Source organism: Elephantulus edwardii, unplaced genomic scaffold (assembly GCF_000299155.1).
Source record: "Elephantulus edwardii isolate Elephantulus edwardi_28Jun2011 unplaced genomic scaffold, EleEdw1.0 scaffold00138, whole genome shotgun sequence".
NCBI classification, from domain to species: Eukaryota; Metazoa; Chordata; class Mammalia; order Macroscelidea; family Macroscelididae; genus Elephantulus; species Elephantulus edwardii.
The window spans coordinates 3,716,062-3,738,768 of NW_006399888.1; the positions used below are offsets into that span (position 1 = coordinate 3,716,062).

The 22,707-nt window shown below is 41.2% G+C and overlaps 1 protein-coding gene across 1 annotated transcript in view; it reads right to left on the reverse strand.

Moving 5' to 3' along the window:
* FERMT1 (fermitin family member 1) overlaps positions 1–22,707 on the reverse strand; it is a 54,685-nt gene that overhangs the window by 26,354 nt on the left and 5,624 nt on the right. The window contains exons 2-4 of the mRNA XM_006894236.1: positions 7,832–8,065; positions 3,958–4,104; positions 937–1,150 (exon numbers count right to left, since the gene is read on the reverse strand). Coding sequence (XP_006894298.1) covers positions 937–1,150; positions 3,958–4,104; positions 7,832–8,065 — 595 coding nt within the window. The remainder of the gene's footprint in view (positions 1–936; positions 1,151–3,957; positions 4,105–7,831; positions 8,066–22,707) is intronic.

The following is a 22,707-nucleotide window of genomic DNA, read 5'->3' on the forward strand; positions in this document are numbered from 1 at the left end:
AGAAGGTCTTGGCTAGAGTGGGAGATAAATATAGAATGAACCCAACATCACAACAAGCCTTAATGGCCTGATAGAGACTGGTTGAACCCCTGAGACTATAATGCTTATCTGCCCTTTGAGGCTAGGATAGAACTTACTCCTGTCACACAATTTCAGCCCAACAACAGACTAATCTAAAAGGTAAACACCACCAGGGAGATACTCAGCTCTTAGAACACCTAACCATACAGGGTCCTAGGAGTGGCACTTGTACAAGGATAAGGCTCAGAAGTTAGGAAGGGAGAGGATGGAGGTAGAAATGGAGGCAGGAACCACAGAAATATAGTGGGAGGTGCGATGATGCAATGTGGGATTGTAATCACTGTCATGAAACACGACACGCATATCAATCTGCTCTGTAAACTTTAACTCATAATAATAAAAACCATGTGTATGAATTACTCAAAGAAAAACCAGTTTGCTCTGTAAACCTTCACCTAAAATGTGTAGGACCTGCTGAATGGAAAATGGATCTTCCCTTTAGACCCTTATCTTTTAATTCACAACATAAAGGGGGAAAAAACAAACACTAAACCCCACAGAAATGGATCTTGTTTATAATGCGGAAATGTGTGTACTGAAATGACCAAACGTTGCCTATTTTCTCTGTTGTTGCTAAAAAAAAATCAGCAAGGATTTTTGCTAACAGTTCATGATTCTTGTTGTTGAAAGGTGCTGCCAAGTTGAGCACAACTCGTAGCGACCCTACGGATAACGGATCTGAATCCTGTCCTAGCCTGGAACATTCTAATCACTTCTGACATGCGTGAGCCCATTGTTAGTCACTGTGTCAATGGAGAAGAAAAACTAAACACTGCCACTCTCCCTCTTCTGTAGCATCCCTTGTATTCTGTCAACCTGCGTTTGGAGATAGACATCACAGAGCCATGTCCTTACCCTGCGTTTAGTTTGGCTTTATCAACCAGAGACCGAGGCTGGTACATGTCAGCAAGCGCTTCTGGTGACTGGGTGGGCTGGCTGATAGCAAGGATGCTGCAGCTCTGCTCGGCCAAAGGGCTGTCGCTGAACCAGGTCATGGTGGAGGATGCTGGCGTTCCATTGACGGGATCGTATGTAGGAGTCATGGTTTTACTGTACAAACCAGGACTTACTACAAAGCAAAGAGAACATTCTCCCATGAGATTCAAGAAGTAAGAAAAATAAGTGCTAACACTGCCTATATTTAAGTGAATTTTGAATTGAAATAGATATACTATAGAAGGAGAATTGATGCTTTTGAGTTGTGGTGCTGGAGAAGAGTACTGAATATACCATGGACTTCTAGGAGAACAAACAGGTTTGTTCTGGAGAGGGTGAAATCTTCTTGGAGACAAGGATTTTGAAGCTCTGTCTGACATACTTTGGTCATGCCGCAAGAAGGGACCAGTCCTTGGAGAGGGACATCATGCTGGGAAGGGTGGAAGAAAGGAAGGCCCTGAATGAGATGGATTGACTTAGTGACTGGGATAAGGGGGTAGGTGTGTCAGAGACAATAAGAGTGGCTCAAGATAGAGCAGAGTTCAGAGCTGTTGTACATAGAGTCGCTATGAGTTGCAAGCAACTTGATGGTACATAACAACAACTACTGAAAATATCAGGTTATGATGGGTAGAGAGAGAAATTTTACACAGGGAAAGTTCTTATGATATATTCAGATCTTGGGAAGCTTGAGAGCTCAAAGGCTGTACAAGGTGCCAAACATGAACCCTGACAAATCTTGGGAAACATCTCCCCCCAAGGACATCAAAGCCGTCTCATGTTAGCAAGATAGTTTGGTAACGAAAGATAACTAGAAGGCTCAAAGAAGGCATGTAAATAATATATATTTTTTTCAATTCTCTGTCATCTTTATTCATTGTCCAGCTCTCAGATTCATAGCAAGTGATGGAAAAGACCTGGCCTGAATCACAAGCAACAGATCAGATCAAATCTGTTGTTATCTAAACAGCAGAAGATCAGCATTGAGCAGTTAATTGTAGTAGATGAGTTAAGCATATTCCTGGTTGGGGAAAACAAAATTAAAATTGTCAATATTAGAACTTTTTAAAAAAAATCAGACAAGAGAGAGCAAAAGTAAAAATTCCCACATCCTTTAAAAAGGCTTTCTCTACCAGAGCTATGTCACACCATCCTTTGGACCCTCTGCTGGAAAAGTAGAATCAAGTCTCAAATAATGCCTTTTTAATTGTATCCTCTAGTATTATAGATGTAGGACCGTACTGTATCATACTTCTGTGAATATAAAATATCTTGTACCTGCTTTATGATATGTAATAGTGACCGTGCTATATCAGAGCTGTTTTTGTTTTTTTTTTTAAATGATGTTATTCTAGAATGTTTTCTTTCCAGATGATGATTGAGAAGCTTAAAAAAAAAAACTGGTGCCAGGTACCACAACAGTAACAGAATTTTGCTGTTTTCTGAGATTTTTGTTTTGTACTTTTTTTTTAATGGAGTGTGCTGGATGTCTATTATTTTTGTTCCAATGACTGCAGAGCCTGGAAAAGCTGTTGCTGCTATTGAGGCATAAAACACTGCGATTGGTCTTTTTATATAAATATAAATATAAATATATATATATATAATTTGAATTTTTGGAAACTAGCTGTGCTGTCAACTTTGGAAAAAGTATCCCAGTTGTACCGTGTTGAGTTGGCATTGTACAGAAATTAACAGCCATATTGGTCTAGAAATGTTAAATTTTTTCTTCCCATTTGTACAGGGGTAACACACTGTATTAAATATGTAAGGTCTTATCTACATGGGTTTGATTACAGAAACTAATAAAGTATTCTCTAAATTTAAAAAAAGGCTTTCTCTTTTCAAGACTGGTTACCAATTATTATTGTAAAACAGGGGGCTTTAAGTAGAAGATCACTGTAGACTACAACGATGTATCCATGAAAGTATTCTCCCCCAAAACGAACCACAGAGCAGGCAGAAGTATGTGCAAACTGACCTCCAGGGCAATATTTAAAACAAATTAACAAAAAATCCCAAAGGTAAACACTTATATAAAATACTATTTGTTGAGTCTGAGCCAACCCATAGCTGACCCTCCAGTGGGTTTTCAGAGGCAGTAAACTCCAGGGGAGCTGACTGCCCATCTTTCTACCACCGAGAAACAGGGGGATTCGAACTACAAACCTTTGTGCTGGCAGTGCAATTCCTTGCCACTAAGTCATCAGTACAATTATAAGTATTTTTAGAAGTTTTAAATACTGATAGGTGATTACTGAAAATGGTAAGAGTAGAATGGTTTCTTAAAATGTCTTGACTCATAATATGTTTTTGGACAAACCCTTTAAACAAATATAAATAGTAGCACCTGCCCATTCCAAGATCCTAGTCAGTAAATGATTTATAAATCAACTGGCTCAAGTCTGCACAAGGAAAGCAAAAACACATCTTTGTTTGAGATGTATTGTGCAAGAAAACCCCTAATGTTCCAAACAAGGTAGAGATTTGCTTATTCGGATTTAAAAGGAAAGGAAAAATACCTCTTCAGAATTTCCACCTCCCTCCCATTAAATGCTTAATGCAAAATAATTCAAGAAAGGACAGTACACAGACAGAATCAGAGAAAAAGAAGTATAATTGCGAGACATAACTCTTTAACTATCATGATATCTTACTTCAAGTTCATTCAGTTGTACAAATATTTTGCATTCATAGGAGACATAAAGATACAGGTAAGACAATGAGTTATCAAGGTTGGCCTTGCTGAGTAAAAGAATTAAAAAAATTATTATTGCTAAACTTAGCTGGAAATCCTCTTCATACCATTACCATCCTGCAGTTTTAGTCTTCTTTCTTTGAGTAACAGTACTCAAGAGAGAGAGGAAAATGTCTTCCTTAGGTTTTAGGAAATTCTATGTTCATCAAAGAAAGCAACGAAACACCTGTTAGCAACCTTACCTGGTGAACCAGAAGTTGTAGGTGAACTCTCCAGGTTTAAAACGTCTTCAATTACAGGTTCTTTATTATTTTTATCTTTTTTCTTTTTCTTTTTAAAATAATCAGCAGAAGGTTTTAACAGAGAAAGTTCTTCTGGTCTTCTGATATCTTAAAAGGAAATAATAATAATAATTGAAGAAAATAAAAAGGTAATTCCTTCTAAGAGTCAAAGCCATTATACAGACTTGAAGCCATTTCTCAAGAAGGAGGGGGAACAAAGTGACATCCTTTTTTAAAAAGTGAAAAGGGAAAAAAGAATCCCCAACTGGATAGGCTATGGAGAGATGTGAAAAAGTAGAGGGGAAAAGAAAAAAAAAGGTATAATTATCATAATAAAATTGAGAAGTTATAATTATTCTCTGTGCTCATCACTCAGGTTCAAGTACTACTAAAATGTTGCTATTGTTGTTATTATTATGTGCTGTTAAGGTCAACCATGACTTGGAGCAACTCCATGAGCCAAGGATGTGAACCTGCCCCATCCAACCCCATCCCCACTATCTCTGATATACTTGAGCCCATTGCCATAGTCATTGCATCAGTCTACCTTGCTGAGGGTCTGCTTCTCTTTTGCTGACCCTCTCTAATGTCTTTTTCCAGGAACTGGCCCCACCTATGGACATGCCCAGAGCAGGTGAGGCAAAAGTGCCTTTCCTCTAAGCAGCACTCTGGCTGCACTTTCTCCAAGAATGACACTAAATAATCCAGGATTTTTGTTGCTTGATCTTTATGTAATAATTTCCAAAGAAATCTTACTGTTGCTGTTCATTGCCACTGAGTCAAGCAAGACTCATAGCAACCCAATGAACAAGCAAACCTAAAGCCTTTCTACATTTGTTGTTGTTTCTCAAAGTTCATAGAATTTCCAGAAGCATGTGGTTTAGAAAGTGGATGCCACTCCTGCTTCCAAAGATCTTATTATCAAATGGTAAAAAATCTGAAATGTTACATATCATTGGAAAGCAAATTTTGTACTCATTCTTTCTGTGCAGTAGGCTTCAAAGATAAACGGCATCTTTTAGGATACAAATCATAGGATGCCATAACAAGATTTCCACCAAACTCAGAGGCAGAGCAGCACAGATAGCTCAAAACACCAATAAAGTCTAGGGCAAGGGAAGTGTCAATGTACACATAGTACAATGTTGCTTTCAAAAACCCCACTGTGATGAATTTGAACTTGAAGATAAAAGCAGTCAAGAGTGGCTATTGGAAGTTGACAATGACCTATTGAGGGTGATAATCTAATGTGTTGTGGTTGCGTACTATTAAGTCGGAACTTGCCCATAGCGGATCCTCTGGTGGGTTTTCAGAGGCAGATAATCACATGAGAAGGGATTGCCCATCTTTCTCCCACGGAACAGCTGCTGGCCTCGAACCACATGCTTTTGGGATTGTAGTGCAACTTCTTGCCACTAGGCCACCAGAGCTCCCTAATCAAAGCTAATCCCCTCAAAACTTCATGAGAAGTTGCAGAAAACTTCATGTCTGTCGTTCAATGGTCACTCATTATTTGGAGCAAACTGGAAAGGCGAAGAAGCTTGACAAACAGGTACTGAATGAAAATCAAAGCAATCACCACTCTGAAGCCTGCTCTGCGCTCCTTCTGCACAATATAAACGATCCTTTGGTCGGATTGCAACGTGTGATGAAAAATGGGTCCTCTATGACAACGAACACAGGAAAGACCCTGGATGAGATGGAACGACACAGTAACTGGGGTAATGAGGTTAGGTGTGTCATAGATAGTGAGATTAGTTTAAGATAAAGTTCAGAGCTATCTTGAATAGGGTTAACAATGACAACTAACAGCCTTGAATCACTGCCCCAAATCCGAGTTTCCACCAGAAAAAAGGCCATAGTGATTTTTGTGGGTCTGCAGCCACTTCTTGAATCCGAATGAAACAGTTACAGAGAGAAACACAGCAAGGAAATCTGCAGTGTTTGCGCCTGGCTTCGGTAAACAGAAAAGGTCTAATCCTCCTACACAGCACGGCTCCAAAAAGCTCAATGAACTGGTCTGTTACCAAACTCCACCTCATCCAGCGGACCCACCAGACCTCTCACCAACTAACGTCTTCAAGTATCTCCACGAGTTTTCGCAAGGAATCTCTTCAGCAACGAAGTGTCACTGAAAACGCCTTCAGAGAATCTGTCAACTCCAGAATGCTGGAATTTTATGCTTTTGGGACAAACCAACTTCTGTCTTGTTGGCAAAAATGTGTTCCTATTTCATAATGTTCTTATTCTGATTTAATAAAATGAAATTCGAGCAGAGTTATAGATTTTCAAAGTTGAGGTTTAAAAACTTGCATTACTTTTGTGACAACCTAATATTTTATTGTTCTATTATTAACAGTTTTTCAGTTTTTGAATTTTATTTTTATTCTAAACAACCAAGGAGCTGGTTCTCTGGGCGATGCAAGCAGTTAATGTGCTTGCTGCTAACTGAAAGAGTGATGGTTCAGGTTCATCCAGAACAGCCTTGGAAGAAAGATCTGGCTATCTACTGCTTAAACAGCCATTTGAAAACTCAATGGTGCACAGTTCTCCTCAGACACGTATGCCATCCAAACTCAATGGCAATGAACTTGCCCTTTCTGTTAAACAACATGGGGTTGCACCGCCTGTTTTCTTTATGGAGCACATACACAAATTAAAATTAGATATAAAAAAGCAATTTCCTATTGACTCACAGCTGACCCTTCATTGGGCTTCTTAGGTTGAAAAATCACACGGGGGGAGAATGGTCAACTTTCTCCCGTGGGAGTGTGGATTCGAACGGCTGCCTTTGAGTTAACAGAACAATTCCCAATGGACTACTCCATCAACGTTCCTTTAGTATTCCTTAGATTATTTTGGGAGAGAAGGAGTAATATTAATGCCTTTTCCCACTGAAATTACAAATCTCTTTTGAAAGTTTCAGGCTTTGTAGAAATGAACTTGATTGAGTCCAATAATATTCCATTTCATCTAAATGACTAAAGTACCAAGAACTGGGGCTTGAAATATATGCTTGTGAAAACAATTATGAGATATCATCTCACCCAAGCAGGGCAGCAAACAACAAATGCTGGTGAGGTTGTGGAGAGATTGGAACCCTTATTCACTGCTAGTGGGAATGTAAAAATGGTGCAATCATTATGGAAGGTGGTTTGGTGCTTTCTCAAAGAGTTGGAAAAAGAAATACCATTTGACTCAGCAATTCCACTACTGAGTATACACCCTAAAGAAACCAGAGCCACAACTCACACAGATGCATGCACACCCATGATTATGGCTATGTTATTCACAAAAGGAACCCAAGTGTCCATCAACAAACAAATGGACAGAAAAACTATGGTACATTCGCACACTGGAATATTATGCAGCACTGAAAAACAATGAGCTTGTAAAACATTACACAACATGGAGAAGACCCGAGGACATTATATACTAAGTGAAATACTTCAGTCACAAAAGGACAGACACTGTTATTGTAAAATGGGACAAAGGTGGAGGAGTTAGAGAATAGGAAAAGAATGGACAGATAATGAACACTGCATTAGAACAGATGAGGGGAAGAACCGTCTGAAAAGAATATACTATTAGGCATTATACGTGTGGCAACAATTTGAGCAAGGAGTACACTGAGGGGTGGGTTAGGGGAGGAGAAGAGGATGGAAGGAAGAAAATGTTTAACAATGGAAAAAATGATATTTTAAAAAGTATGCTTGCTGATAGTGTGGCAAGTGTTGTTTAAAGTCATCTGCTTTGGATGCACAGAAAGCCTCCGTAATTTTGCTAGACTCCTTTGCTGAGAGCCTTAAGGGCCCGGGCCCCTCCACATACTCACTCAGTGTTCGGCAGATATCACTGACAGCTTTAAAAACCACAGCTGAGAAGCTAACGCGCAGTCTCACTGTCTTCATGTTCGGCAGCCGGAGGCGAAGCATCTTATGCTGAGGGGTGAAGAGGAGCTTTGCATCTGCCTGCACCCCGCATTTGTCCAGGGTCCAGTGGGTTTTCAGAAGCCAGCACCGCTTTTGCTCCCACCAAAGGGCAAAGTCTGACCAGTCTTGCTTTATGTCTGGTGAAAAAAAAAAAGGAAAATACAATTGAGTGGTATAAGCGAGAGGAGGGCGTTAAGAATTTTTGCACTCCAATTGAAAAACAAGGAACTCATGCAATATTATTCAAAATGGGTGAGCCTGGAGGACATTATGATGAGTGAAATATCTCAGTCACAAAAGGACAAATATTGCATGGTACCACTATTGTACAATGGGACTGATATCAGGGTTGGGGTAAAACTGAGAAAAACTGGATAAATTGTGTATACTGCACTGAAAGAGATGAGGGAGTGAATAATTTAAAAGCGATATATGATAGGGTATTATGGTTATCATAAGAGTCCACAATTAAGGTTGCATAGTGGAATGTACTTGGGGCGGTGGGAGGGGTGTGGGGAGATTGTGTCCCAGGGAGGGAGTGTTTTACTTTTGAAAGAGAGGAATGAACTGGGTTGGGGGGGGGGAGGGATGGGCGAGGAGAGAAGTGCAGCAATGAATGAATGGAAATCCAAAATCTCTGTAAATGCTCATTAAAATTCTTAAAAAAATAATAAAGCTTAGGAAGAAAAAAAAAAGAATTTTTGCACTCCAGGTTAAATTTCGTTGTGTGCAAAATGGAAAGAACTCCTCATCTCCCCACCTCCTTTTACAACCCCAAATAGTGGCCATCTATCACTGGGCAGCAGCTCTGATTCCTGTGGCTAAGTGGGACTGTGCACAATAGTCCTTCATTCTTTTTGAACATTACATTTCACTGTAGGTGAAAGTTAACACAGTAAATTAGTTTTCCAATAAATAATTCACACACACGTTCCACAATACTGGCTGCAGTCTCAAGGCGTCAGCACTCTCTTTATCTTCCTAGGTCCCCCGTTTCCGTTCTGGTCTCTCAGTCTCTTTCTGCCTTCTCATCTTTGGTTTTGGATGCATGTTGCACTTTGGCTTATACAGTTGATTGTTCTGAGGGGCACATTCTTCCTCGTTAATATTAGCCCCTACATCTCCAGGCTGAAAGGTGAACTCTGGGAGGGTCTTTAGTTTCAAGTTAGAAGATTGAGTGTGTGGGGCTGTTCCTCAAGTCTTTCTCAGACCAGAAAGTTGGAATTAAAAAAAAAAAATTGTGCATCATTTTCCCTGGGACCTTCTACTGTGGTCCCGGTGGGAAAGGATGCTTGTGGTAATCAGTCACCAGTTCTTCTGGCTTCAGGCTAGAGGAGGCTATGTGCATGTGGCTACTGATCTTTTGATTGTTTCCTTGAGTCTTTGGTTTTCTTCACTCTCTTTTGCTCCAGGAAGACCCCTAGTCACTCCTTAGATAGGCACCTGCAAACTTTTAAAGGTCTCAGACACTACTCACCAGGATAGAATGCAGAACATTATATTTATGAATTATTATCTGTCAATTGACCTAGGCAGTCCCAAGCCTTCAAGTCCCAATGTCCAAGTTTCTGTAACTGTGCCCTGTACATGCTCTAAATATATACACATGTATCTGTGTAAATGTAAGTTGTTGTGTACCTTTGAGTTGGAATCGACCTGTAGCTGACCCTTCAGTGGGTTTTCAGAAGCAGTTGATGGGACAGGAGAAGACTGCCCATCCTTCTCCTGAGATGGATTTGAACCACGTACCTTCAGGAATGTAGCACAGCTTCTTGCCACTAGGCCATTTGCAAATTTTTAGAAATAAACAGAAACATACCTATATATGTATGCTACGTGTATTCCTGTAAAACCTCTCTTGACTACATAGTCAGAATTCACTCATAGCTGACTCTGCAGAGGGTTTTTCAGAGGTAAGGGTTTAAATTACATGGGAGGAGCTTGCCTGTCTTCCTTTCCCAGCACAGCCAGTGGATTCGGATAGCATGCCTTTGGATTGGCAGCCCAACTCCTTATCAGTAGTCCACCAGAGCTTCCTAGCATAAATATTTACCTACATAATAGAAATTACTGTTGTTATTATTATCGCTGCAGGATTATCCATGTTAAAACATTTACTATTGTCTTTTATTCTTGCGTACCTCTCTGTTATCCTTTGCTATATAATTTGCTGTACAGAGGTAACTCGTGGTTGCTGTGAAACCAAACGCTGTGACACTGATGAGTCAAATGCGAGAATGGTTACCCATGGTGGACAGTGTTTGGTGAAGCTCCCCGATTAAAACAAGCTTGGAAGCAGGAGTGCCATCCACTTCCATAATAGCTTGCCTCCAGAAACCACATGAACCCGGAGAGAGGACGAAAGTTATACAAGAGGTGTCCAGGACTTTCGTTCATAGGGTTGCTATGAGTCGCCTGAGACTTGACGGCACTTAACAACACCAACACCAACACCAACACCAACACCAACACCAACACCAACACCAACACCAACACCAACATATATTTTCATACGTTAAGTGTGAAAACATTTACTATGGTTACATCTTCTTCATGAACTTTCTTTAATAATGAAATAATGCCCACCTTTGTCTTTTGTGGTGAATTTTGTCATAAATTCCATTCTATCAGAGATTACTAAGATTGTCACCCTGATTTTTTTTTTTTGGTTCTTGTGCTAGGTTTATTTTTCCAATCTTTTTCTTTTCAGCTTATTTATATTTTGTCATCTAAGGTGTGTCTGTTGTAGACCACATACTAATGGGCTGTTTGTTGGTTGTTGTTGTTTTGTTTTTTAATCCATTCTGCCACTCCCCATTTCTTGTTGTTTGTGAGTTTTCTTTTCATTTGTTCATTTCATTTCCTTGTTTTTGTGTTGGTTTTGTGTTTGCCAAGTCTTTATACTTTTCTTCGTTTAGTCTCTTTGCTTTTAAATACACACCATAGAATGAATTGCATCACCTCAAAATATGTGTCAACCTGGCTAGGCCACGAATCTCAGAATAATGTGATCATTCCTTGTGTTGTAACTCCTAACCTCTATGATGTTAGTGGCAGTCTTTGTGTTGTGGTTCATTACATGTGGCGCTGCCAGTTGAAAGGTCTGTAGATTGAATGCACCAGCCATTCACTAGGAGAAAGGCAGGCAGTCTCCTCCTAATGCTATTTGTTGTTGTTGTTGATTGCCTTCATGTCAATCATGACTCATAGCGACCCTATGAACAAAAGGCCTGAAACCCCTCTACAACTATCTATTTATCCAAGTTCATAGAGTTTCCTGATGAAGGGTTACTATCAGTGGGAACCCACTCAGTGCTAACGACTGGCTTTATGATGTTAATTAAGCAGAATTAAGAATGGTTAGGTAATGATCCCTAGGTATAAAAGTATTAAGTTATAAAGGTATTAAGCTGGGATGTAACATCCTTATTTAGTTCTGATGAAGAAGCAGTTTCTCTAAAGTATGGTCTGTAAATCTTTTATTTCACAAAAGATAAAATGAGAAGAAAGTGCCTGGGATAGGGTGGGACTTCAGTTATCACAAAGAAAGAGGACCAAAAGGGAAACAAACCCTTTGGACCCAGAACCCTGTGCTGAGAAACTCCATGACAAATGGGAATTACGAAGATGACACAACTTTGCTTGCTGAAAGTGAGGAGGACTTGAAATGTTTGCTGCAGAAAGTCAAAGTCTATAGCCTTCAATATGGATTACTTTTCAACATCAAGAAGAAAAAAAAAGTCACCACTGGAGAGAGCTTGAGCAGCAGCAAAGAAGAAGGAGAGAACGTAGTGCACACTCTTTGGGACCAGGGATTCTTTTGTTGCCAGTGAGATCAATAGGAGGGCAGCAGCAGGGACAGCAGGAAAACAGGGACCTGACGTGAGGCAGAGCTGACCTAGAGCTGTTCTCCTACAGATCCAGAACCAGGGGACCTTGCACAAACTTGCTGGAGAACTGGGAGGTGGAAGGGAATGCCATAATTGATTGAGCTCTGGTGGCCTAATGCTAAGAGGCTGCGCTGCAATTCTGAAGACATGCAGTTCAAATCCTCCAAATGGGGCAAAGATGGGCAATCTCCTTCTGTGTGATTAACTGTCTCTGAAAACCTGCTGGAGGGTCAGCTGTGGGTTGGTTCTGACTCAGTGGTATACGGCAACAAAAGAGAGCTTACAACACTGGTCTGAAATCAGAAGACTGAAGGCTGAAGGGCCTGTAAACATGCTACAGAAGGGTTAAATTCCCTAATAAACCTCAATAATGATGAAAAATAAAACCAAAACAACAATACCTCACCTAGCTGGTAGGCAACATCATGACAGAAAAGACTGAAACTGTCAATAACTTCAACTTAATTGGACCCAAAATCAACCCCTTGGTACTAGCAGTGAAAAAATCAAAAGATGTATTGCATTGAGAAAGTCTGCTGTCAGGGATTTCTCCAAAGTAATGGAAAGTAATGATGCCAGTTTGAGGATTAAAGTGTGCCTGATTCAGGCCATAGTCTTCTCAATCACTTGCTATCCATCTGAAAACTGGACAATGAACAAAGATGTCAAAAGAGTTGTGGTGTTGTGTTTTGGTGCTGAAGGAAAGTACTGAATACTCTCTCTGAAGACTGCCAAGAGAACAAACAGATATGCCTTGGCAAAGGTAGTACCAGAGTGCTTCTTAGAACCAAGGATGGTGAAGATTCATCACACATAATACGGGCAAATTGCTAGGAGAGGCTACTCTTTGGAAAGGGAGATCATGCTAGGGAAGGTGGAGGGTCAGCAAAAGTGAGGAAGTCTTCACATGAGATGGAATGACACTGTGACTGCAGCAAGGCTTCCAGTGTGTCAGAGAGGACGAGGAAGGCGCAGCATAGAAGAGGATTCTGATCTGTCGTTCTTAAAGCTTCTATGAGTTGTACTCAACTCAATGGCACCAAACAACAACAACAGTAATAATTAAATTTTTCCTAAGCTGCTCTTAGAGTTTTATTGTTATTATTATTATTACTATTATGATTTTATTTAAATAGCATTCAGTTCATTACAAATATTTAGGATTGGCTTCTCATATTCCCCCCTTTTCTTTTTATCACAGTTATGTTATCATCTAGATGAGCATCCTTTATACACAAACAAATAAAACAAATTAAACATAATAAACTCAAAGTTCTTTTTTTTTAATGTTAGAAACTATGATGATTATTTTATGTCTTGGTGATTTTTGGTTGGCTTCTGTCCTGTATGGGGTTTGTTGAACTTCTTGGATGGAGATATTCTCTTCTTTCCTGACATTAGGAAGTTGAAAAAAAATTGTCTCTGTGCTTGGTTTCTTTCTCTCCCTCTCAGATTTGGGAAGTCAATCATTCATGGTTTGGTGTCTTTACAGTTTCCCATGTAACTCTCAGGTTTCTGGCATTTTTCTGATTGTTCCTCAAACAAGTCAGTATGAAGGAATTGGTCCTCTTTTCTCTGATTCTGTCTTCTATTACTTCAATTTTATTTCTGTGTCTTTCCATTGAGTTATCTATTGCCAATGCTTTATTGTTTACCAGCCTCAGCAACAACACACATTGGCCTACACCATTACCAAGGGAGCCATTTCCATGATGGTTTTGAGTTCCTGTGGGATCTTACAACTAACTACAGAACCCAAAGACACAGACAGGAGTGAGAAGGCTGAGGAGAGTATGAGGAGAGGATGAATATTTGATCTCAGTGATAATAGAGGCTGATGTGGCAGTTTGGAGAAGTTAGGCATTGGTATATTCTTTTTTTTTTTTTTCGTCCCTGGGTGGGCTTGAACCGCATTGGTATATTCTTTTTTTTTTTTTGCATTGGTATATTCTTAAACTCTGCTTTATAAGAACTATTCTTGTACTGATCCTTGTGAAAGATACAACTTAGTCAACAAGTCCTTTGAATTTCTGGTCAGATAGTTCTGTTATTGTTTCTCCTTCAGTAGGTTTTCTGGTTCTTTATCTTGGTTCCTTCCTTGCTTGAGTCATCTTTGCCTGCTTCTCTGCATAATTTAATATTGCCTGTTGTTTATGGGCATTATCTTATTTATTGGTTATGTATTTGTTTGCTCTGTCTTCATTTATTTGGTTTGTTTTTCTTTTTCCAAGTGGCTGAGGTGGGCATACTGTGCTGGCTGGCTGCTAATCTGAAAGCCCTGGCATTCTCTCCACATGTGTCTGGGTAGGTGAGCTGGTGGCTGCCAGTGCAATCTTGGGTCTCTCTATGATGGTTATGCGTAATGACTGACCACGTGTTGTCCACCATCTGTAACCAGTCAACGGTGCAGGTGTGGATGCTGCCACTCAGTGAATAGGTGGGACAGTAGGTGTGTTGAGCATAGTGGATGAGCAGGGAGGTGAATCGAGTTCTCTCTCCTTGCTGGGCTGGTGCGTGGTTTGCATGCGAGTGAGTGAATTATGCACTCCCACCTCTTCTCTGAGCCAGCAGTTAGGGATGTGCAGAGGGAGCTCTCTCTCTCCCACCTGATGGGCCAGCTGGTGGCAGTAGATGGTGAGCTAGCGTGGTACAGGCGTGTCCTTCCACCTAGCCTGGTTAGGGAGGTGGTTAGTGGGTTCACAGGAGGACAGTCACTGCTGACTGTCAGGTCAGGGGTGGGGAGGAGGCAAATGGACTTGCCTGTGGCACTGTGGGGTGGCAGCTGTTCTCCAGGTCAGGGGAGTGGGAGACACACAGACTACATCCTGAGTCCACGAGTGTGTGACCACATCCCCTTTGCACTCACTGGAGCTCTGACTCGCCCCTCTGTTCCTCCTCTTTTCCTCTTTCTCATTGTTGTCAAGGTGGCACTGACTCATCGCTAACCCTCCAGTGGGTTTCTGAGGCTGTAAACTGCATGGAAGAGATTGCTCATCTTTCTCCCTTGGAACGCCTCTAGCAGCTTTGAACCGCATGGCCTTTGAGCTGGCAGCCCAGCTCCTGTGGACTAGACAACCTCTTTACTGCCCATGATTACGTGTGCCCTGCCTACACTTTCTCCATTGAGGCTCAGATACGTGAGTCTGTTTCACTAGCTCTAGATGCACTTCCTTGTAGTTCTCTATTTACAGATCTATACCCCTCCTAGCTTCTCCTCAAGGCCTGTTCTGTCCCTGGCTGTCCTCGCCATCTGGCCGTTTCATTCTGGTGTTGGTTGCACTTACTCTCTGCCAACAACTGTACTCTCTTGGAAGTTTCTTTCCTGAGTGCCTCACTCTGCATCATTGTTCTGTGCGATCCTTAAAACAGTAATAGAGCTGTGTGCCAGCGGGCAAGTCGCCATCAACTCACAAATCTGTTTTCTGGCTGGTCTGGTCCTGCTTCTCTGCTTCTCCTCACAATCAGTGTTTATTCTGTTTCTTCACCTCTCTGCTTAGTGTTCTGTGGTCCAAAGTTGCTTTTTTTTTTTTTTTGGTTGTTGTTGTTGTCGTCTAAATCTCTGTTTTCTTAATTTCTTGGGTTTTTGTTATCAGGGGGTTGTCCTTGTGTATTATGTATTAATGGTGCCATATTTCATAGAGTTATAATAGCTAATTTTTTCCAGAAGTAGGACTAAGCCTTTCATCAGAATTGTTCCCGAGTGGACTAGCACCCAACCTTTCCGTTAATAGTTGAGCTAAGTAATCAATTGAACCACTATGGATGTCTTTTACAATCCAAGACTCAACAATTGACTTTTTCCCAAAGTCTCTAACGTAAAACAGGTAGAAAACGAATTAATCCTAACCATTATTTAGAGTGAATAGAAGCTTCAGAAATATAGAAAGACATATATATTCACTCTGGTGATGAAGCGGTAAGAAGTTGCACTGCTAACCCAAAGACAGCCAGTTCAAATACACTAGTGGCTCCAAAGGACAAAGATAGACAATCTCCTTCCGAGTGGTTTACAGCTTCCAAAACCTTGCTGCAGGGAAAGCTCTAACTTGGCTCTGGCTTGACAACAAAGAGCTTGAGTTTTTTGAGATATGTAACTAAATATGTTGTTGCTAGGAGTCATCAAGTCACTCATGGTGACCCCATGAACAGCAGATCTGAACCCTGTCCTATCCTGTGCCATCCTCACAATCTCTGACACACACGTGCCCATTGCGCAGTCACTGTGTCAATTCACCTGGTTGAGGGTCTTCCTCTCGTTTGCCCTTCCTCTTCTTTCCAAGCATGACGTCCCTCTTCGAGGAATAGCCTTTCCTAGCAACATGGCCAGTGTGTATAAGAGGTGAAGCTTCTTCATTCTTGACTCCAAGGGGCAATTTGGTTGCATCTTCTCCAAAGTATCTATGTTTGCTCTTTTGGCAGTCCATAGGACCTCCAGTACTCCTGCTTATATAAACTATTATATAAACAAAAATTGTTCATGAATAAACTCTGTAGTTCTCATCCTGATGACCCTTTAGAGTTTCTGTGGTCAGTCATTTTTTTGAGAAGGATATAGAGACTTGGCTTTGTTTATCATGGTTATTTCTCCCATAGAAACATAGCCTTAAAAAACAAAAAACAAAAACAAAATAAAAAAAAAGAAACACATCCTTATACCACTGAGTTACCAGAGAATATAAAGAATCCTCAATGAAAGTCCACACGAAATAGAAAAGGTGATGTTTCATTCATCACAGTAAAGCCTTTAAGTCTCTTCTCAGTATCACCCAGTTCCCAAAAGTGGCTACCTTGAAATCAGAGTAAAATACTTTCTCCAACTTAACATTAGCGTCAACACTGAATCTATCCCTTCCTTCAATGTTGAACCTTTCCCTTTTGTCAGTGTTGGAGTCACTGTCCAATCTCTGCCTCGTCTTTAAAGGTTATCAGTGTTGCCTCTTTCTCTTCTTTATCTCCAGACGCCAGGAAGTCTCATTAAACGCCAGTTTCACAGCTGATTTTGTTTCACAAATAGGCTGACTCCAGTTTACACCTTGATTATAACAAAGATTTCTAAACTAGTTAGTTTTTCTTCAAGTGTTACTTAGACACCACTTCTGTGACATTTTTCTAATGAAGAACTCTCTGTGGCTCTCCAGTACCTTCTGCAACAAGCAGTTTTCAAGGTTATCTGTACAAATGCAATTCAATTCTATCTGTTCGCGTTCTTCCTTCTACCCAGAGTGCCAGCCTGGACTCAGCATCAAGGTGTGGCCGAGCCACTTGTTTCTCCCATGGGTTTTTCACTAATGATGTTCATTGTTGTTATCAGCCATTGAGTCAACTCTGACTCGGGGCAACCCCAAAAGCACAGGTCTCAGATTGCATGATTTTAGGGTTTTGATGACTGATTTTGGAAGCAGATAGCTAGGACTTCCTTTCTGATCTGTCTTAGTGGAGAAGCTCTTCAGAAACCTGTCCAGTATTATTTGTCATTTGTATATTATTTACCTGTCTTCTTTAAATCACATTATTCTTATCTCCCCAGTTAGGCTTTGGTTTCATTTCATGGACCTCTGTCATAGAATTCCGTACCCACCACAGTGATAACACAGTGTTGTTACCTGGTGGTCATTCAATCAACACCTGATGATGTTGCTTTTGGGAATGGAAGGAGAAGGAGGGGTGAACAAAGGGAGAAAGAGAAGGCTCAGCCATATCTCATTTTGCTGAAATCTCTGTTAGAAACAATTAGGTTTTCTATGTGTAAACATAGTATTGTTGTTCTTGTGTACCGTAGAACCAGAATCGACCCATAGCTGATGCTCCGGTGCGTTTTCAGAGGCAGTTAATAGCATGGACGGAGATTTCCCATTCTTCTCCCGTAGAGCAGCTGGTTGCCTCGAACTGCGCGCCTCTGGAATTGCAGCACAGCTTCTTGTCCCTAGAGCCACCAGAGCTCCCTAAACATCTTATAAGAAACAGAAATTGGAGCTCTGGTGGCCTAGTGGCAAGAAGCTGCACTGCAATTCCAGAGATACGCAGTTCGAATCCACCAGATGGTCTGCCAGAGAAGGAGGGACAGTCTTCTCCTGTACCAGTCAGATCCGATTTGATGGTACACACAAACAAAATAATAAAATTAAAAATAGAAAAAAAAGAAAGAGAAATTGGAAGTATTTTTATTAAGATCCCCTTTGGCAGAGCCCTTGTTTTTGACCCAGAAAAATATTAATAGGAAGGACTTAGGCTCCAGAGAAAGAGTCTCTGTCCAGCTCCTGGCAAACCCTCACCACCCTCCTCCTCACCAGTCTGTTCATATCAGTAACAGGGTCACCGTCCTCTGATAGATGTGGGTGGTTCCCTTCAGTCAGCTTACAGACCTGCTCTATTAGGTTGGGCTCACTAAATCCTTTAAGATTGTGAGGGCCAGGAGACTGGAGAAAAAAAAAACAACCAAGCTTATCTGTAATTTTCCATTTCTGCCACATGAGAACAAGATAGAAATTGTATTTTCCCATTACTACTCTACCAGTAGCTCTGGGGGCCTGATGGGTAAGAAGTTGTGTTGCCAACCCAAAGACAGGTAGTTAAAAGCCACTAGCTGCTCCAAGGAACAAAGATGGGCAATTTTCTCCTGTGTCATTTACTACCCCTGAAACTCGGCTAGAAGTCCAGCTTGATAGTACACAACAACAACAACAGCAACAGCAACAGCAACAACAATCTCTACCAATAAGATGAGACCACACTTTCTTAGGTTCCCCTGGATGGTGAAAACAGCCACCATGCTCAGATGCTGACTGGAAGGATGGAGGTTTGAATCCATCACCTCCAAGGTACTGAGGAGCAACAATGCCAGTCTGGAGACTAAGGTGCACCTGATACAGGTCATGTTCTTTACAATTACTTGCTATGCATCAGAGAGCTGGACAGTGACTAGGGATGATAGAAGGAGAATTGATGCCTTTGAGCTGTGGTGCTGCAGAAGAGTATTGAATATACCCTGGACTGCTAGGAGAACAAACAGGTTCATCCTGGGGAGGAGGAAGCCAGGCTGCTCCTTGGAGGCAAGGATTCTGAAGCTCCATCTGACATACTTTGGACATATTGCAAGGAGGGATCAGTCCTTGGAGAGGGACATTATGCTTGGAAGGGTGGAGGGACAGCGCAGGAGAGGAAGGCCGTTGATGAGAAGGATTGATTCAGTCACTGGGGTAATGGGGATAGGCGTGGTAGAGACAACAAGATTGGCAAGGGATAGAGTAGGGTTTAGGGCTGTTGTACATAGGGTCGCTGTGAGTCGCAAGTGACTCAGCGGCACACAACAACAACAGCTGTGGAAGACAGACCTGGGCATCTGCTTATGAAGAAGACTCGCTCATTGAAAACTTCAGAGCATAGCTGTACTCTGACACGTATGGAATGGCTAAGTCAGCGCAATGGCAACTGGCTTTAGCATCAAACCTACCATTCTGTATCCTGCTCTGTTATCCTGGGGCCGCCTGGGGCCCTGAAAACCACATTCCTGCCCTGTCAGGGGCTCCCTGTTAGACTCTGCGGAGAGGGCTGTGGCAGAGTGTGATTGCAAGATGGGGGATGGGGGGGAGTTGGTCTTTCCTGTCTGTTTTCCATTCCTCACTGTTGCCTGAATTTTCAACACCATTGGAAAGAATCCAAGGCTTGGGGAATTTAAGTAATTTGCCAAAAGGGGACTCCAAAAGGGCTACCTTTTAGTCATCATGAACATGGCAATATTTTGGTGACTAATACATACGTCTGTCTTTTAAACACATTACAGACTTTTTTCCAACTAATTTTTTTGTGTGTGCGCAAGTGTGTGATATGTTGTAGAAAAGTACACACAACTTATTTGTATAGTTTAACAAGTAACCAGAAAGCAAACACCTATGAATTCAGCACCAGATTAAGAAGCAGGAATTACTCTTAACCTAGAAGGTGCCCACATGACAGATTATTGTAATGAAGTCTTGACTTCTGGTTGCCTTTAGCAGGTATCTAGAAATAGTCCCTGGATGCCCCTGCCAGATGTCCAAAGGGGAGGAGGAAAGAGAAAATAATGCCTACATTTGCTAAGAACTAAGAAAGCTACCAGTATTATTCACTTAGCAGACTGACAGGTACACATTATCTCCTGTTGCCTTTTCTAGGAAGATGGTGTTAAAAGTGAAGAAGAAACCCCTGCCCTTCCCAAAACTGAAGCCAAAACAAAGGCATTAAAGGCCAAGAAGGCAGTTCTGAAGGGCATCCACAGCCACAAAAAAATAGAAGATTCATACATCACCCAACTTCCATTGGCCCAAGACACTGAGACTCTGAGGGCAGCAAAAATATCCCCTGGAGGAGCGCCCCCAGGAGAAACAGGCTTGACCACTATGCCATCATCAAATTTCCCCTGACCACTGAGTCAGCCATGAAGAAGACAAAATAACAACACACTTGTGTTCACTGTGGATGTCAAGGCCAACAAGCACCAAATCAAACAAGCTGTAGAGAAGTTCTATGACACTGATGTGGCCAAGGTCGACACCTTGATTAGGCCTGATGGAGGGAAGAGGGCCTCTGTATGACTTGCTTCTGACTATGATGATTTGAATGTTGCCAACAAAATTGAGATCATCTAAACTTATCCCAGATGGCTAACCCTAAATACAATTTTTTCTTATTAAAAAAAAAAAGAAAGAAATGATCTCCTGTCAAATAGAGAAAAAAGATTCTGACTTGGGGAGGACATTAAACTACTAACCTAAATCAGCCACAGGCAAAGCATCTCCTACAGATGTTGCAGACTCTTCATTAGATCATTTGACAACCTGTTGTTGTTGTTGTTATGTGCCACCAAGTCGCTTGCTTCTCGTAGCGACCCTATATACAACAGCCCTAAACTCCACTCTATCCTGTGCAAATCGCACTGTCTCTGACACTCCCATCCCGATTACCCCAGCCACTGAATCAATCCACCTCATAGAGGGCCCTCCCCTCCTGCACTGTCCCTCCACCCTCCCAAGCATGATGTCCTTCTCCAAAGACCGGTCTCTTCTTACAACATGTCCAAAGTATGTTAGACGGAGCCTCAGAATCCTTGCCTCCAAGGAGCCACCCGGTTTAACCCTCTCCAGGATAAATCTGTTTGTTTTCTTAGCAGTCCATGGTATTCTCAATACTCTTCTCCAGCACCACAGCTCAAAGGCATCAATTCTCCTTCTATCCTCCTTAGTCATTGTCCAACTCTCTGATGCATAACATGTGATAACAAAGACATAGTCTAAAAAAATTAATAGATCTTCCCTACTTTCCATAATACTGTTGCCTCTGAGAATTACTGTCATCTCTGTGTGATCCTGTAAGGTCCTTGTGAAGCACAGATGGTTTGTACTTGACTACTAACCTGAAGGCTGCTGGTTCAAACCCAGTCACTGGCACTGGAAGAGACTGCTCATCTTTCTTTCATGGAACAGTCGATGGATTTGAACTGTTTGCCTTTGTGTTGGCTGCACAGCCTTTTACTCATTAAGCCAGAAGGTTGAATCAATACTATCACTATAAAAACCAGTCTTAATAGGTAGATATCAGACATGAACCTGTATGCACGTTCACCAAAAACCCGTACTATATAGCATTCTTATACGTATTAGCTTCCAAAAAGGAAACTAGATAGGTATCAGTTGTTGATGTTAGGTGTTGTCGAGTCAGGTTTGACTCATCCCAACACTGTCAAGAACAGATCTGAACCCTTTTCTATCCTGCGCCATCCTCACCATCTCTGTCACACTTGAGCCTGTTGCTGCAGTCACTGTGTCAAACCATCTCATTGAAAGTCTTCCGCTCTTTCGCTGACCCCTCTACCTTTTCAAGGACTAGCCTCTCCTAGCAACATGCTCAAAATATATGAGACAAAGTCCACTATCCTGGCCTCTAAGCAGCACACTGGCAGCATTTTTTCTTAGACATCTGTTTGTTCTTTCAGAAATCCATGGATTGTTGAGTGCTCCTCTCCAACACTACACCTCAATGGCATTAATTCTTCTTCTGTCATGCTTATTCATTGTCCAGCCCTCAGATGTACAGCAAGTGATTGAGAAGACAATAGGGATCATAACAAACTAAAGCTAACATGGAGAAGGCCTCAGTAGGCAAATGGATATATTGTGGCCTATTTATACAATGGAACATCATATACTCATGAAAAGAAACAAACCCAAACTATTCACAACAACATGCATAAATCTCACAAATATAACGTTGAATGAAAATTAAATTCAAAACCAAAAGGAGTTTCACAGTGCTGGAAGGCAGGACAGTGGTTACTGGCAGATGACTGGGAGGGGCCAGAAGTGAAGCTTGATTCCTTTTGAGAATAGGAACTAGGCAAGGATGCCCACTATCATCTCTCCTATTTAATATTGTATTGGAAGTCTTAGTGATAGCCATAAGACAAGAGAAGGAAATAAGAGGTATCCAAATTGGTAAAGAGGAGGTAAATGATCTCTATATGCAAATGATATGATAATATACTTAGAAAACCCTAAAGACTCAGCAAGAAACCTACTGGACATAGTTGACCAATTCAGCAAAGTGGTAGGATACAAGATCAACATACAAAAATCAATTGGATTTCTTTACAGTGACAAAGAGAATACAGTGCTGGAGCTAAGAAAAAAATAATACCCTTCACAAGCTAATCACAAGATTAAATACTTGGGAGTAAATCTAACCAGAAGCATAAAGGATCTAGTCAAAGAAAATGACAAGATATTACTATAAGAAACAAAAAGGGACCTGGAGAAGTGGAAGAATATCCCTTGCTCATGGACAGGAAGACTAAATATTATGAAAATGACACTACTACCAAAGGCAATATACACACTCAATGCAATCCCAATACAAAT